General features: G+C 40.7%; 1 protein-coding gene across 1 annotated transcript in view; it reads left to right on the top strand.

The window, feature by feature from the left end:
* slc52a3 (solute carrier family 52 member 3) overlaps positions 1-12,725 on the top strand; it is a 29,241-nt gene extending 16,516 nt beyond the window's left edge. Inside the window, exon 4 of the mRNA XM_034056525.3 lies at positions 12,417-12,725. Coding sequence (XP_033912416.1) covers positions 12,417-12,629 — 213 coding nt within the window. The 3' untranslated portion in view covers positions 12,630-12,725. The remainder of the gene's footprint in view (positions 1-12,416) is intronic.
* Positions 12,726-13,270: the final 545 nt, after the last annotated feature.

The raw sequence follows: 13,270 nt of genomic DNA, 5'->3' as shown, positions 1-13,270 counted from the left end.
TTTGGATTCACATGTTGTTTTTTTCTGACTTTATGTGAACGAAAAGACACAAATGTGCCCGTTTTCTCATTGGAAATAGGTAAATTTCAAAATATCACTGTCCTGGTCACAAAAGCAATGTTTGTGGGGAATAATAGCCATTTTATATACTTTTGAGGCATAAGCAATTAGGAAATAACACTTACTACCCAGGAACCAAAAAAAAATAAAATAAATTTGTTACACGGTGTTATTAGACTGAGAGACAGAAGCTGCAGTGAAGTGCTGCTGCACATGTTTATTATTAGACTCAGAGACAGAAGCTGCAGTGAAGCGCTGCTGCACATGTTTATTATTAGACTCAGAGACAGAAGCTGCAGTGAAGCGCTGCTGCACACGTTTATTATTAGACTCAGAGACAGAAGCTGCAGTGAAGCACTGCTGCACATGTTTAACACACATAACTAACAGAACAAAACAAATAAACAGACACGAGGGCCAAAATAAAAGGGTTAACAAAACAAAAGAAAACAATATTCTGTATGCTGGGCATTCACCTTCAATACAGTTACAACCACACAGGTCAAAAGCACTCCCCTAACTCCCTCTCCAAACAAAGGAGTTCTCTCTGCTTTTCTACAGCTGGTCATTCTCCAATCAGCACTCAATTACCTAATTGGAGAATGGCCACACCTGTGATTGATGGAGGGACAGAATTAACCCCATCCCTGCCAACCTTACATTCCCACACACTATTTACACAAGCAAGGCTTGTGCTCTGCCATAGATAGGAATACTGGAATTATTGTGTTAGCTCTGTGTACTTTAATAGAATGATCTGATTTCTTCCATTCCATTCCATTGTTAACGATAACATTCCATTCCATTCCACGCCTCGGCTCGTGGAAACGGGGTAATGGAGTCAATGTTAAAGCCAGGCTGACTCGCCCAGTTTGAAGTACAATGTTAGTGCTATCATTGCAGATGAAGGCACACAAGCTTCACTCTGAGCACTAAGCATGCATCCTCCTGCACTCCCAGCACCTCAAGGGGTTTGAATCCACATACACTTTCATAATAACAGCTTTTGTGTAATTGAACTGCAGTGGCACAAGGACATTGCAGCTGATGTTTTTAACATGTAAACGATCATTCCAAGGTGCATTCCAACAAGGTTCATTACAATAGGGGCATTTAAGTTAGATTTCATTTTCTTGAGAAAAAATCCTTGGAAAGTAAAGAAGAATGTCCCTTTTTGTTCCTCAGTCACATGCTGTTGTCTTTGCATAGTTTGCTTTGCCAGTGTTTCCCTGTGTGTGGGTTACTGTGCAGTAGGTCATGAGAACCTGCTACTCAGAGTTGCTGTCAGAGAGTCACTGCGTTTATTTACCTGCTGAGGATCGTCAGCTAAACCAAACACACGTTTCACCTGCTACTGTATTCCACAGCAACCCCAATTCATGACACCAACCTGCTGCTGTATCCCACAGCAAACCCAATTCATGACATGAACCTGCTGCTGTATCCCACAGCAAACCCAATTCATGACCTCCTGCTGCTGTATCCCACAACAAACCTAATTCATGATATCAACCTGCTGCTGTATCCCACAACAAACCCAATTCATGATATCAACCTGCTGCTGTATCCCACAACAAACCCAATTCATGACCTCCTGCTGCTGTATCCCACAGCAAACCCAATTTATGATATCAACCTGCTGCTGTATCCCACAGCAAACCCAATTCTTGACCTCCTGCTGCTGTATCCCACAACAAACCCAATTCATGACATGAACCTGCTGCTGTATCCCACAGCAAACCCAATTCATGACTAACACATCATTCAACTGCAAAGTCAATTGAGAACGGTGGCATCAAAATCAGGCAGCTGCCTCAGCCACTTAACAGTATTCTCTTCAGCAATTCCACTCTTTCAAATGTATATAGGGAATTTAACTTGTATATTACCAATAAAGCAGTTTCTAATAGTTATAGGACTGCGAGCCTCTGTGCATGGGTGTGACAGAGAGCGAATGAATCCAAGTCAACGATCTCCATCCTGACCTGTGAGGGCGTGGTATAACAGGAACAGTGCGCCCCGGACTGGATGGTTTGACAGTTCATTCCAGGGTCAGTCGGAAGTCAGCCATCCAAAAGGGGATGAAGCCACAATACCAGAAATCAGCACCTTACTGCAGTAGGCGATGTGTCAGTCATGGATTGGAGGAGATGTGATTGCACTTGCTACCAAAGGGGGCGTGATTGATGGTATATCAGGGTGTGTGGCTGAGCAATCTGTTCCTTTGTTATGGTTACGGACAGACATGTAAAAGGAGTACAGAGATAAGATAACTGTGAGTGCTGTTTTTTGTTTGTGTTTATAACTGTTTATTTGTAATTATTAGATTGCTAAACGGTACTCTTTTTATTTATATACAGTGCCTTGCGAAAGTATTCGGCCCCCTTGAACTTTGCGACCTTTTGCCACATTTCAGGCTTCAAACATAAAGATATGAAACTGTAATTTTTTGTGAAGAATCAACAACAAGTGGGACACAATCATGAAGTGGAACGAAATTTATTGGATATTTCAAACTTTTTTAACAAATAAAAAACTGAAAAATTGGGCGTGCAAAATTATTCAGCCCCTTTACTTTCAGTGCAGCAAACTCTCTCCAGAAGTTCAGTGAGGATCTCTGAATGATCCAATGTTGACCTAAATGACTAATGATGATAAATAGAATCCACCTGTGTGTAATCAAGTCTCCGTATAAATGCACCTGCACTGTGATAGTCTCAGAGGTCCGTTTAAAGCGCAGAGAGCATCATGAAGAACAAGGAACACACCAGGCAGGTCCGAGATACTGTTGTGGAGAAGTTTAAAGCTGGATTTGGATACAAAAAGATTTCCCAAGCTTTAAACATCCCAAGGAGCACTGTGCAAGCGATAATATTGAAATGGAAGGAGTATCAGACCACTGCAAATCTACCAAGACCTGGCCGTCCCTCTAAACTTTCAGCTCATACAAGGAGAAGACTGATCAGAGATGCAGCCAAGAGGCCCATGATCACTCTGGATGAACTGCAGAGATCTACAGCTGAGGTGGGAGACTCTGTCCATAGGACAACAATCAGTTGTATACTGCACAAATCTGGCCTTTATGGAAGAGTGGCAAGAAGAAAGACATTTCTTAAAGATATCCATAAAAAGTGTCGTTTACAGTTTGCCACAAGCCACCTGGGAGACACACCAAACATGTGGAAGAAGGTGCTCTGGTCAGATGAAACCAAAATCTAACTTTTTGGCAACAATGCAAAACGTTATGTTTGGCGTAAAAGCAACACAGCTCATCACCCTGATGACTTTGAACGCTGCTACCAAGGACAGTATAACGAGAACATGATGGGAGACTACATTTGGGGGCTGATTCGTGAAAGTGATTTACAGTATAATCGTAAATCTCGAAACACTACTCACTTCTAAATCTTTTGTAGTCATTTTTGTATTACTTTAGTATAAATACATGTTAATTTGGATTCACATGTTGTTTTTTTCTGACTTTATGTGAACGAAAAGACACAAATGTGCCCGTTTTCTCATTGGAAATAGGTAAATTTCAAAATATCACTGTCCTGGTCACAAAAGCAATGTTTGTGGGGAATAATAGCCATTTTATATACTTTTGAGGCATAAGCAATTAGGAAATAACACTTACTACCCAGGAACCAAAAAAAAATAAAATAAATTTGTTACACGGTGTTATTAGACTGAGAGACAGAAGCTGCAGTGAAGTGCTGCTGCACATGTTTATTATTAGACTCAGAGACAGAAGCTGCAGTGAAGCACTGCTGCACATGTTTATTATTAGACTCAGAGACAGAAGCTGCAGTGAAGCGCTGCTGCACATGTTTATTATTAGACTCAGAGACAGAAGCTGCAGTGAAGCGCTGCTGCACACGTTTATTATTAGACTCAGAGACAGAAGCTGCAGTGAAGCACTGCTGCACACGTTTATTATTAGACTCAGAGACAGAAGCTGCAGTGAAGCGCTGCTGCACACGTTTATTATTAGACTCAGAGACAGAAGCTGCAGTGAAGCACTGCTGCACATGTTTAACACACATAACTAACAGAACAAAACAAATAAACAGACACGAGGGCCAAAATAAAAGGGTTAACAAAACAAAAGAAAACAATATTCTGTATGCTGGGCATTCACCTTCAATACAGTTACAACCACACAGGTCAAAAGCACTCCCCTAACTCCCTCTCCAAACAAAGGAGTTCTCTCTGCTTTTCTACAGCTGGTCATTCTCCAATCAGCACTCAATTACCTAATTGGAGAATGGCCACACCTGTGATTGATGGAGGGACAGAATTAACCCCATCCCTGCCAACCTTACATTCCCACACACTATTTACACAAGCAAGGCTTGTGCTCTGCCATAGATAGGAATACTGGAATTATTGTGTTAGCTCTGTGTACTTTAATAGAATGATCTGATTTCTTCCATTCCATTCCATTGTTAACGATAACATTCCATTCCATTCCACGCCTCGGCTCGTGGAAACGGGGTAATGGAGTCAATGTTAAAGCCAGGCTGACTCGCCCAGTTTGAAGTACAATGTTAGTGCTATCATTGCAGATGAAGGCACACAAGCTTCACTCTGAGCACTAAGCATGCATCCTCCTGCACTCCCAGCACCTCAAGGGGTTTGAATCCACATACACTTTCATAATAACAGCTTTTGTGTAATTGAACTGCAGTGGCACAAGGACATTGCAGCTGATGTTTTTAACATGTAAACGATCATTCCAAGGTGCATTCCAACAAGGTTCATTACAATAGGGGCATTTAAGTTAGATTTCATTTTCTTGAGAAAAAATCCTTGGAAAGTAAAGAAGAATGTCCCTTTTTGTTCCTCAGTCACATGCTGTTGTCTTTGCATAGTTTGCTTTGCCAGTGTTTCCCTGTGTGTGGGTTACTGTGCAGTAGGTCATGAGAACCTGCTACTCAGAGTTGCTGTCAGAGAGTCACTGCGTTTATTTACCTGCTGAGGATCGTCAGCTAAACCAAACACACGTTTCACCTGCTACTGTATTCCACAGCAACCCCAATTCATGACACCAACCTGCTGCTGTATCCCACAGCAAACCCAATTCATGACATGAACCTGCTGCTGTATCCCACAGCAAACCCAATTCATGACCTCCTGCTGCTGTATCCCACAACAAACCTAATTCATGATATCAACCTGCTGCTGTATCCCACAACAAACCCAATTCATGATATCAACCTGCTGCTGTATCCCACAACAAACCCAATTCATGACCTCCTGCTGCTGTATCCCACAGCAAACCCAATTTATGATATCAACCTGCTGCTGTATCCCACAGCAAACCCAATTCTTGACCTCCTGCTGCTGTATCCCACAACAAACCCAATTCATGACATGAACCTGCTGCTGTATCCCACAGCAAACCCAATTCATGACTAACACATCATTCAACTGCAAAGTCAATTGAGAACGGTGGCATCAAAATCAGGCAGCTGCCTCAGCCACTTAACAGTATTCTCTTCAGCAATTCCACTCTTTCAAATGTATATAGGGAATTTAACTTGTATATTACCAATAAAGCAGTTTCTAATAGTTATAGGACTGCGAGCCTCTGTGCATGGGTGTGACAGAGAGCGAATGAATCCAAGTCAACGATCTCCATCCTGACCTGTGAGGGCGTGGTATAACAGGAACAGTGCGCCCCGGACTGGATGGTTTGACAGTTCATTCCAGGGTCAGTCGGAAGTCAGCCATCCAAAAGGGGATGAAGCCACAATACCAGAAGTCAGCACCTTACTGCAGTAGGCGATGTGTCAGTCATGGATTGGAGGAGATGTGATTGCACTCGCTACCAAAGGGGGCGTGATTGAAGGTATATCAGGGTGTGTGGCTGAGCAATCTGTTCCTTTGTTATGGTTACGGACAGACATGTAAAAGGAGTACAGAGATAAGATAACTGTGAGTGCTGTTTTTTGTTTGTGTTCATAACTATTTATTTGTAATTATTAGATTGCTAAACGGTACTCTTTTTATTTATATACAGTGCCTTGCGAAAGTATTCGGCCCCCTTGAACTTTGCGACCTTTTGCCACATTTCAGGCTTCAAACATAAAGATATGAAACTGTAATTTTTTGTGAAGAATCAACAACAAGTGGGACACAATCATGAAGTGGAACGAAATTTATTGGATATTTCAAACTTTTTTAACAAATAAAAAACTGAAAAATTGGGCGTGCAAAATTATTCAGCCCCTTTACTTTCAGTGCAGCAAACTCTCTCCAGAAGTTCAGTGAGGATCTCTGAATGATCCAATGTTGACCTAAATGACTAATGATGATAAATAGAATCCACCTGTGTGTAATCAAGTCTCCGTATAAATGCACCTGCACTGTGATAGTCTCAGAGGTCCGTTTAAAGCGCAGAGAGCATCATGAAGAACAAGGAACACACCAGGCAGGTCCGAGATACTGTTGTGGAGAAGTTTAAAGCCGGATTTGGATACAAAAAGATTTCCCAAGCTTTAAACATCCCAAGGAGCACTGTGCAAGCGATAATATTGAAATGGAAGGAGTATCAGACCACTGCAAATCTACCAAGACCTGGCCGTCCCTCTAAACTTTCAGCTCATACAAGGAGAAGACTGATCAGAGATGCAGCCAAGAGGCCCATGATCACTCTGGATGAACTGCAGAGATCTACAGCTGAGGTGGGAGACTCTGTCCATAGGACAACAATCAGTCGTATACTGCACAAATCTGGCCTTTATGGAAGAGTGGCAAGAAGAAAGCCATTTCTTAAAGATATCCATAAAAAGTGTCGTTTACAGTTTGCCACAAGCCACCTGGGAGACACACCAAACATGTGGAAGAAGGTGCTCTGGTCAGATGAAACCAAAATCTAACTTTTTGGCAACAATGCAAAACGTTATGTTTGGCGTAAAAGCAACACAGCTCATCACCCTGAACACACCATCCCCACTGTCAAACATGGTGGTGGCAGCATCATGGTTTGGGCCTGCTTTTCTTCAGCAGGGACAGGGAAGATGGTTAAAATTGATGGGAAGATGGATGGAGCCAAATACAGGACCATTCTGGAAGAAAACCTGATGGAGTCTGCAAAAGACCTGAGACTGGGACGGAGATTTGTCTTCCAAGAAGACAATGATCCAAAACATAAAGCAAAATCTACAATGGAATGGTTCACAAATAAACATATCCAGGTGTTAGAATGGCCAAGTCAAAGTCCAGACCTGAATCCAATCGAGAATCTGTGGAAATAACTGAAAACTGCTGTTCACAAATGCTCTCCATCCAACCTCACTGAGCTCGAGCTGTTTTGCAAGGAGGAATGGGCAAAAATTTCAGTCTCTCGATGTGCAAAACTGATAGAGACATACCCCAAGCGACTTACAGCTGTAATCGCAGCAAAAGGTGGCGCTACAAAGTATTAACTTAAGGGGGCGGAATAATTTTGCACGCCCAATTTTTCAGTTTTTTATTTGTTAAAAAAGTTTGAAATATCCAATAAATTTCGTTCCACTTCATGATTGTGTCCCACTTGTTGTTGATTCTTCACAAAAAATTACAGTTTCATATCTTTATGTTTGAAGCCTGAAATGTGGCAAAAGGTCGCAAAGTTCAAGGGTTCAAAGTTCAAGGGCCGAATACTTTCGCAAGGCACTGTATATGCCCTGAGCACACTCTTAAACTCCTGTAAGTGGTTTTGGTCGTGCACTGAACGGGCTATATGTCCAGACAACTTTTTAATATTCAAGAAAAGCACACAGACTCATTTCATTTGAAGTTTTAACAAATCAGAGTAATACAAGTGCTCTTTTCGGTTTATAAAATGCTTTAAAAATTGATCAAGTGGTTGCAAGCCATTTGGATCCCTGCTAATAGGCAGCCTGAGCGTTTCCAGTGCCTTTACATGTTTAAAAGCATTAGTACTTCAATATAGTAATACAAATACGGTTATCATTTTTTTAGCACTTAAGCTATAAAATGCAAAAAAGCTAAAGCGCTCACTGCTACATTCAATATATCACTCTCTTAAGACTAGAATATAATTTCTATACCTTATAGCAATGCATCAATATAAAAGAGATATTAAATTCAAATATATGCTTACCTTCCAGTATATGGAAGTGTAGTGTAGGATATATGAAAAATAAGAACTGTCTTCAAAAGGCAGAGACTTCTGAATTCGATCAAAACAACAATCAGTTTTTCAGACACCCTCAGAGCATGGACCACGTCAGCTTGCAAGATCAAGTTGAGTGGTATCGACTGGGGTCTTGCTCTGGGCTTATTTAGGATTTTCCCTCCATTGAATTATTATTATAATTATTTGTTTATTTAGCAGACGCCTTTATCCAAGGCGACTTACAGAGACTAGGGTGTGTGAAATATGCATCAGCTGCAGAGTCACTTACAACTACGTTTCACCCGAAAGACAGAGCATAAAGAGGTTAAGAGACTTGCTCAGGGTCACACAATGAGTCAGTGGCTGAGGTGGGATTTGAACTGGGGACCTTCTGGTTACAAGCCCTTTTCTTTAACCACTGGACCACACAAGGCAGAGTAAATCTAATCGTCACTCGGCCTTGATATTTCTTATCTTTAAATTAATTATACATTCTAGAAGGATCTGGTCAACTCCTTTTTCAAAACTGATTGGATACAACTTCTTGCCCAAAAATATTGGAACATGATTTCATTGCTCTCTTTTCCAACTCACAGACCAAAGTTCACAGAATCCTTTCTATAATATAATACAAGTATATGTGTATATATGAGAGATGTTTTTAATATGTAACACCAGCTCTATTTGATTGTATTAAGCTGGGTTAAAAAATATTTGTCCCTCTTAGCCGCATATTAGGTTACCTTTTCAGTGTGTTGTCAATGAGCCAGTTTAACTTCATATACAAATGTGTGTTATACAAAGCATGGGACAAAGACTGCCTTTGAATAAGCATACAGTGGTCAGGTCAGTTACTTTCATTTTATAATAAACTGATTTAACTGTGCCATTCTCTGACTATGCCTGACCTCTCTCTGTTTCTAAAAGTTGCCTGCTCAAGCAGGATTCAGACACCCTTTTTTCTTGCCAAGACTATTGTTCTGATTAATATGAAACACCATTGTAAGCACTTCTCCAAATTCACCTCATGCAGTCAATTTTCTCCCAAAGAAAGTCGCTACTTATTTGATAAGAACTGTGACTGGACACAACTCCCCTAATTCGTGGAATGCTCCCTTCTACTACAAGGTTTTCTTATCATAGAAAGACCTTGGATTCAAAACTGCGGACTACAAGTAAATCTCACTTTGACTGCCAAAAAGAACCTTCCATATCTAGCACCGCTCTGCTTGCAAGCAGATAAGGGCAAGGCTATTTTTCTGTAGATTTATTGTGTACTAAAATTATTGAATACAGTTTACACTTTATTTCTCTAATATTCCAACCTAACAGTTCCTGTTTTTTTTACTGCAGTAAAACCTTTATATAAACTAAACATTTATATTCTTTAATTTAATGGATATTGTAATGTCTAAAGGATTTTTTGTTTAGTTGGAGAAAGAAACAGAACTATTTCTTAAATTGATGAAATTAAATGCTCGCTCCTGCTTCTACAGTCTATTTGTATTACAGTATAGCCTTAAACGAGCAAAAACACTTGTTAGTTTAAATATTAGGTTTCTTATTAGAGCAAAATACTTAAAACATATTATTTCTCTTCAGAGAGTTTTGTCAGTCTATTATTAGATCAGAATACTTTTTTTTATTTAAAGTCTCTATGCTTAGTAACAACACAATCAAATAAAATAAAATAGGTATTTTTCGTTTCAAATATCGTTCTGTCTAAAAAGGGTTACCCTTTTGTTTTTGCTAATTTGCAATACCTAACCTCTGTGTTTAGTTTCCCCAGATACCTGCTTCTGTCAAGGTTACAGGCTTCCACGAGTGTATGTGCACTAATGTCAAAGGCACATAACAAGCTTTTTTTTCTAACATTAACACTTGTTCAGTTTTCTTAGTTCAAATCATTGTAACCTGTTCATAATTTGCTGCAATATTATTTATGCTGGTTTTATATTCTTTAAAACACAGTACAATTATTACAATATTCTGACAGTGTCAGTTAGTACTGAACTTTTGTTTTTAATTGTAATATGTTCTTTCAACAGTAATAATATTATTTGTAAAACAGTTTAAATTTAAATGATTTTATAACATGTATTTCTAATTCAGTTACTTCAGTGTAACAGTTGCTCCCAGAAATGGTCATATTATTATACTGAATTAAGTCTGATCCTTTTCTCTGTTCATACAAAATCCAGTTGAAGCAGGTGTTGACATTCCAGCCTTCTGCCCATTTTTGGTGTTGATTAATATGAGACATGAAGTAATGAAAGCAAAGTAACAAAAGAAACTGGACACTTTTTCTCATGAAACTGGAATATGCTAACAAGGCCTTATGATAAGAGCCTGCCGAGTTTGACTCCTTCCAGCAGGTGCTTTCATAGACTGCACCCAACATCTATCCATTGTTTTCTACTGAGTATACAGATCTTTTTGAAAGGAACATATACAGTATTATTATAATTATTGACAAAGCGTATATCATATCACTTCAATCAATCAGTTTAAATCATCCAATCCATGTCTAATAACTCAGCACGTTCCCAGCAGGATTGGAACTCTGCGCCAGGCTCAGCTCGGATTGGTTCTGCAAACACCACGACAAGCCTGTGCACAGCTGCTAAAAATATTTTCTAAAACACATTACAGTCATTACAATATTTGTTGCAGTTTCACAAATGTTCAATTTGTTTCTCAAAGATCCGCCTGCTTCCAGTAGCTCTGACAGTCTTGGGTCAGTTTCTGCTCACAGGTGTGGGTGACAGTTTTTAAAAGTCTGATACCTGCACAAACTTCAATCTTGTTAGCTGGGCTCCCATCTCTGCATTCTCATTCCCATCATCAGTGGGCAAACACATTTTAACTGAATCTGGGTCCACACACCTTGCAACCAAGGCCTTCCATGCAAAAGGGGAGCCTCTGTGCATGGGTTATAGTGAATAAAGCAGTTTCTAATAGTTATAGGACTGAGAGTCTCTGTGCACGGGTTATAGTGAATAAAGCAGTTTCTAATAGTTATAGGACTGGGAGCCTCTGTGCACGGGTTATAGTGAATAAAGCAGTTTCTAATAGTTATAGGACTGAGAGTCTCTGTGCACGGGTTATAGTGAATAAAGCAGTTTCTAATAGTTATAGGACTGGGAGCCTCTGTGAACGGGTTATAGTGAATAAAGCAGTTTCTAATAGTTATGTTAATAATAATAATAATAATAATAATAATAATAATAATACCAGACCTGTAGTGCCGGAGGACAACACAGATCTGGTGCCCCACTGCAGAACCACGGGCACCCTATTGGCCACAGGGGTTGCTGATGTGTGGTGAACTGTGGATTCCCCTGCCGACCTAAACCCTCCCTACCTGGGCAGCGCTCAGCCAATTGTGCGCTGCCCCCTGGGAACCCCCACTCACGGTCGGCTGTGACATAGCCTGGATTTGAACCTGTGATCTCCAGGCTACAGGGCACTCCACTTGGAGCCCTTTTACTGGATGCGCCACTCGGGAGCCCCCAAACCTAGACTTTTTAGAAGATTTTGAGCAAAATTTCAGGACTCCGGGCCCTTGGAAAGCTGGCACTGTCCCGACTAAACCGGGATGTCTGGTAATCCTAGTAATAGAGAGATATTTGAATGTATTGTCACTGTTTTTGCTCATGATATTAGAAACTTGTACCAGTAAATATCATGGATAAATGTAGTACAGGAGTAGTGGTTAGCAGCAGTGTGGAGTAATGCAGAAGTGTGGAGTAGTGGTTAGGGCTCTGGACTCTTGACCAAAGAGTTGTGGGTTCAATCCCAGGTGGAGGACACTGCTGCTGTACCCTTGAGCAAGGTTCTTTACCTGGATTGCGCCAGTAAAAAACCCAACTGTATAAATGGGTAATTGTATGTAAAAATAATGTGTAAAAAAATTTTGTAATTGTATGTAAAAATTAATGTGATATCTTGTAACAATTGTACGTCGCCCTGGATAAGGGTGTCTGCTAAGAAATAAATAATAATAATAATACATTATTAAATATAAACAGCATGGATCAACTTCATGTACCATGTTGACAGAGATGTTTTGTAGAAATGCTTGTCTGAGTTTCCTGCTGCCACTAATGTATATGATCAGGGGAAGTGTCCTGTTGGCACTAATGTATATGATCAGGGGTAGTTTCCTGCTGGCACTAATGATCAGGTGTTTCTTGTGGTCTAAGACATTCTTGGTTGTAATCTACAGGTCCTGTCTTGGATTTTCTTTGTTGGAACTCTGTCTTATGTGAAAGTGATGGTGGGCTTGATACTGCGAGACAAAAGCCACAGCGCCCTCGTGTGGTGCGGAGTAGCAGTGCAGATGGGGTCGATGGTCGGGGCTCTGGCCATGTTTCCATTAATCAACGTGTATTACCTGTTCAAATCAGGAGACAGCTGCAATACCAACTGTTCAGTATGAAAAGTATGAGATGAACTGTGTAAACAGGGCTCCAGTAGAGTGAGCAATACAGCAAGTACTAAACATAAAGAACAAATAAATAACATACTGAGTGAATTGAGTGGCTGACGTCTCTTGAGTTCACTAACACTTTTTTTGATGTTTTTAATTTGTGAATTTAGCACAAGGTAAAGGCTGATGGCATCGGCTACAACAAATCCAGTATAAAAGCAGCACGGCATCAGTTCATTCAGGTCCCAGTCTCTTTAGAGTCTTTACAGACCTTTCATATAAACACAGTGAGCTCCCCCTCCTCACGCACAGCATACACACCCTCTAGTGCTAGAGCATGGAGGCCACCAGGTTATTAATAACAAGGACCTCCCCCTAAAGGAGAACCGTGAGAGGAGCCACTGCCAGCTGCAGCCTCCATTTTGATACAGGACTCCAACACAGCGACGTCCTTGTCATGAGTGACGAAGACACTGAGATTGTCAGCGTGTGTGGAGATCCTGACGGGGGGTGTTTCCCTGGAGCTGCCTCCTCTTCTGCAGGCCTCGATACACCCCCTCACTGCTCTGGCCGTCCAGCTGCTTCTCTCTCCAGCTCACTGACCGCTGCATCCACTGACCTTGGGACAGTGTATTGCCGACAGAAGATTT

Source organism: Acipenser ruthenus, chromosome 29, assembly GCF_902713425.1.
Source record: "Acipenser ruthenus chromosome 29, fAciRut3.2 maternal haplotype, whole genome shotgun sequence".
In the NCBI taxonomy this organism is placed as follows: domain Eukaryota; kingdom Metazoa; phylum Chordata; class Actinopteri; order Acipenseriformes; family Acipenseridae; genus Acipenser; species Acipenser ruthenus.
The sequence above is the reverse complement of the archived record's forward strand: the minus strand, read 5'-3'. Positions and strand labels throughout refer to the sequence as shown.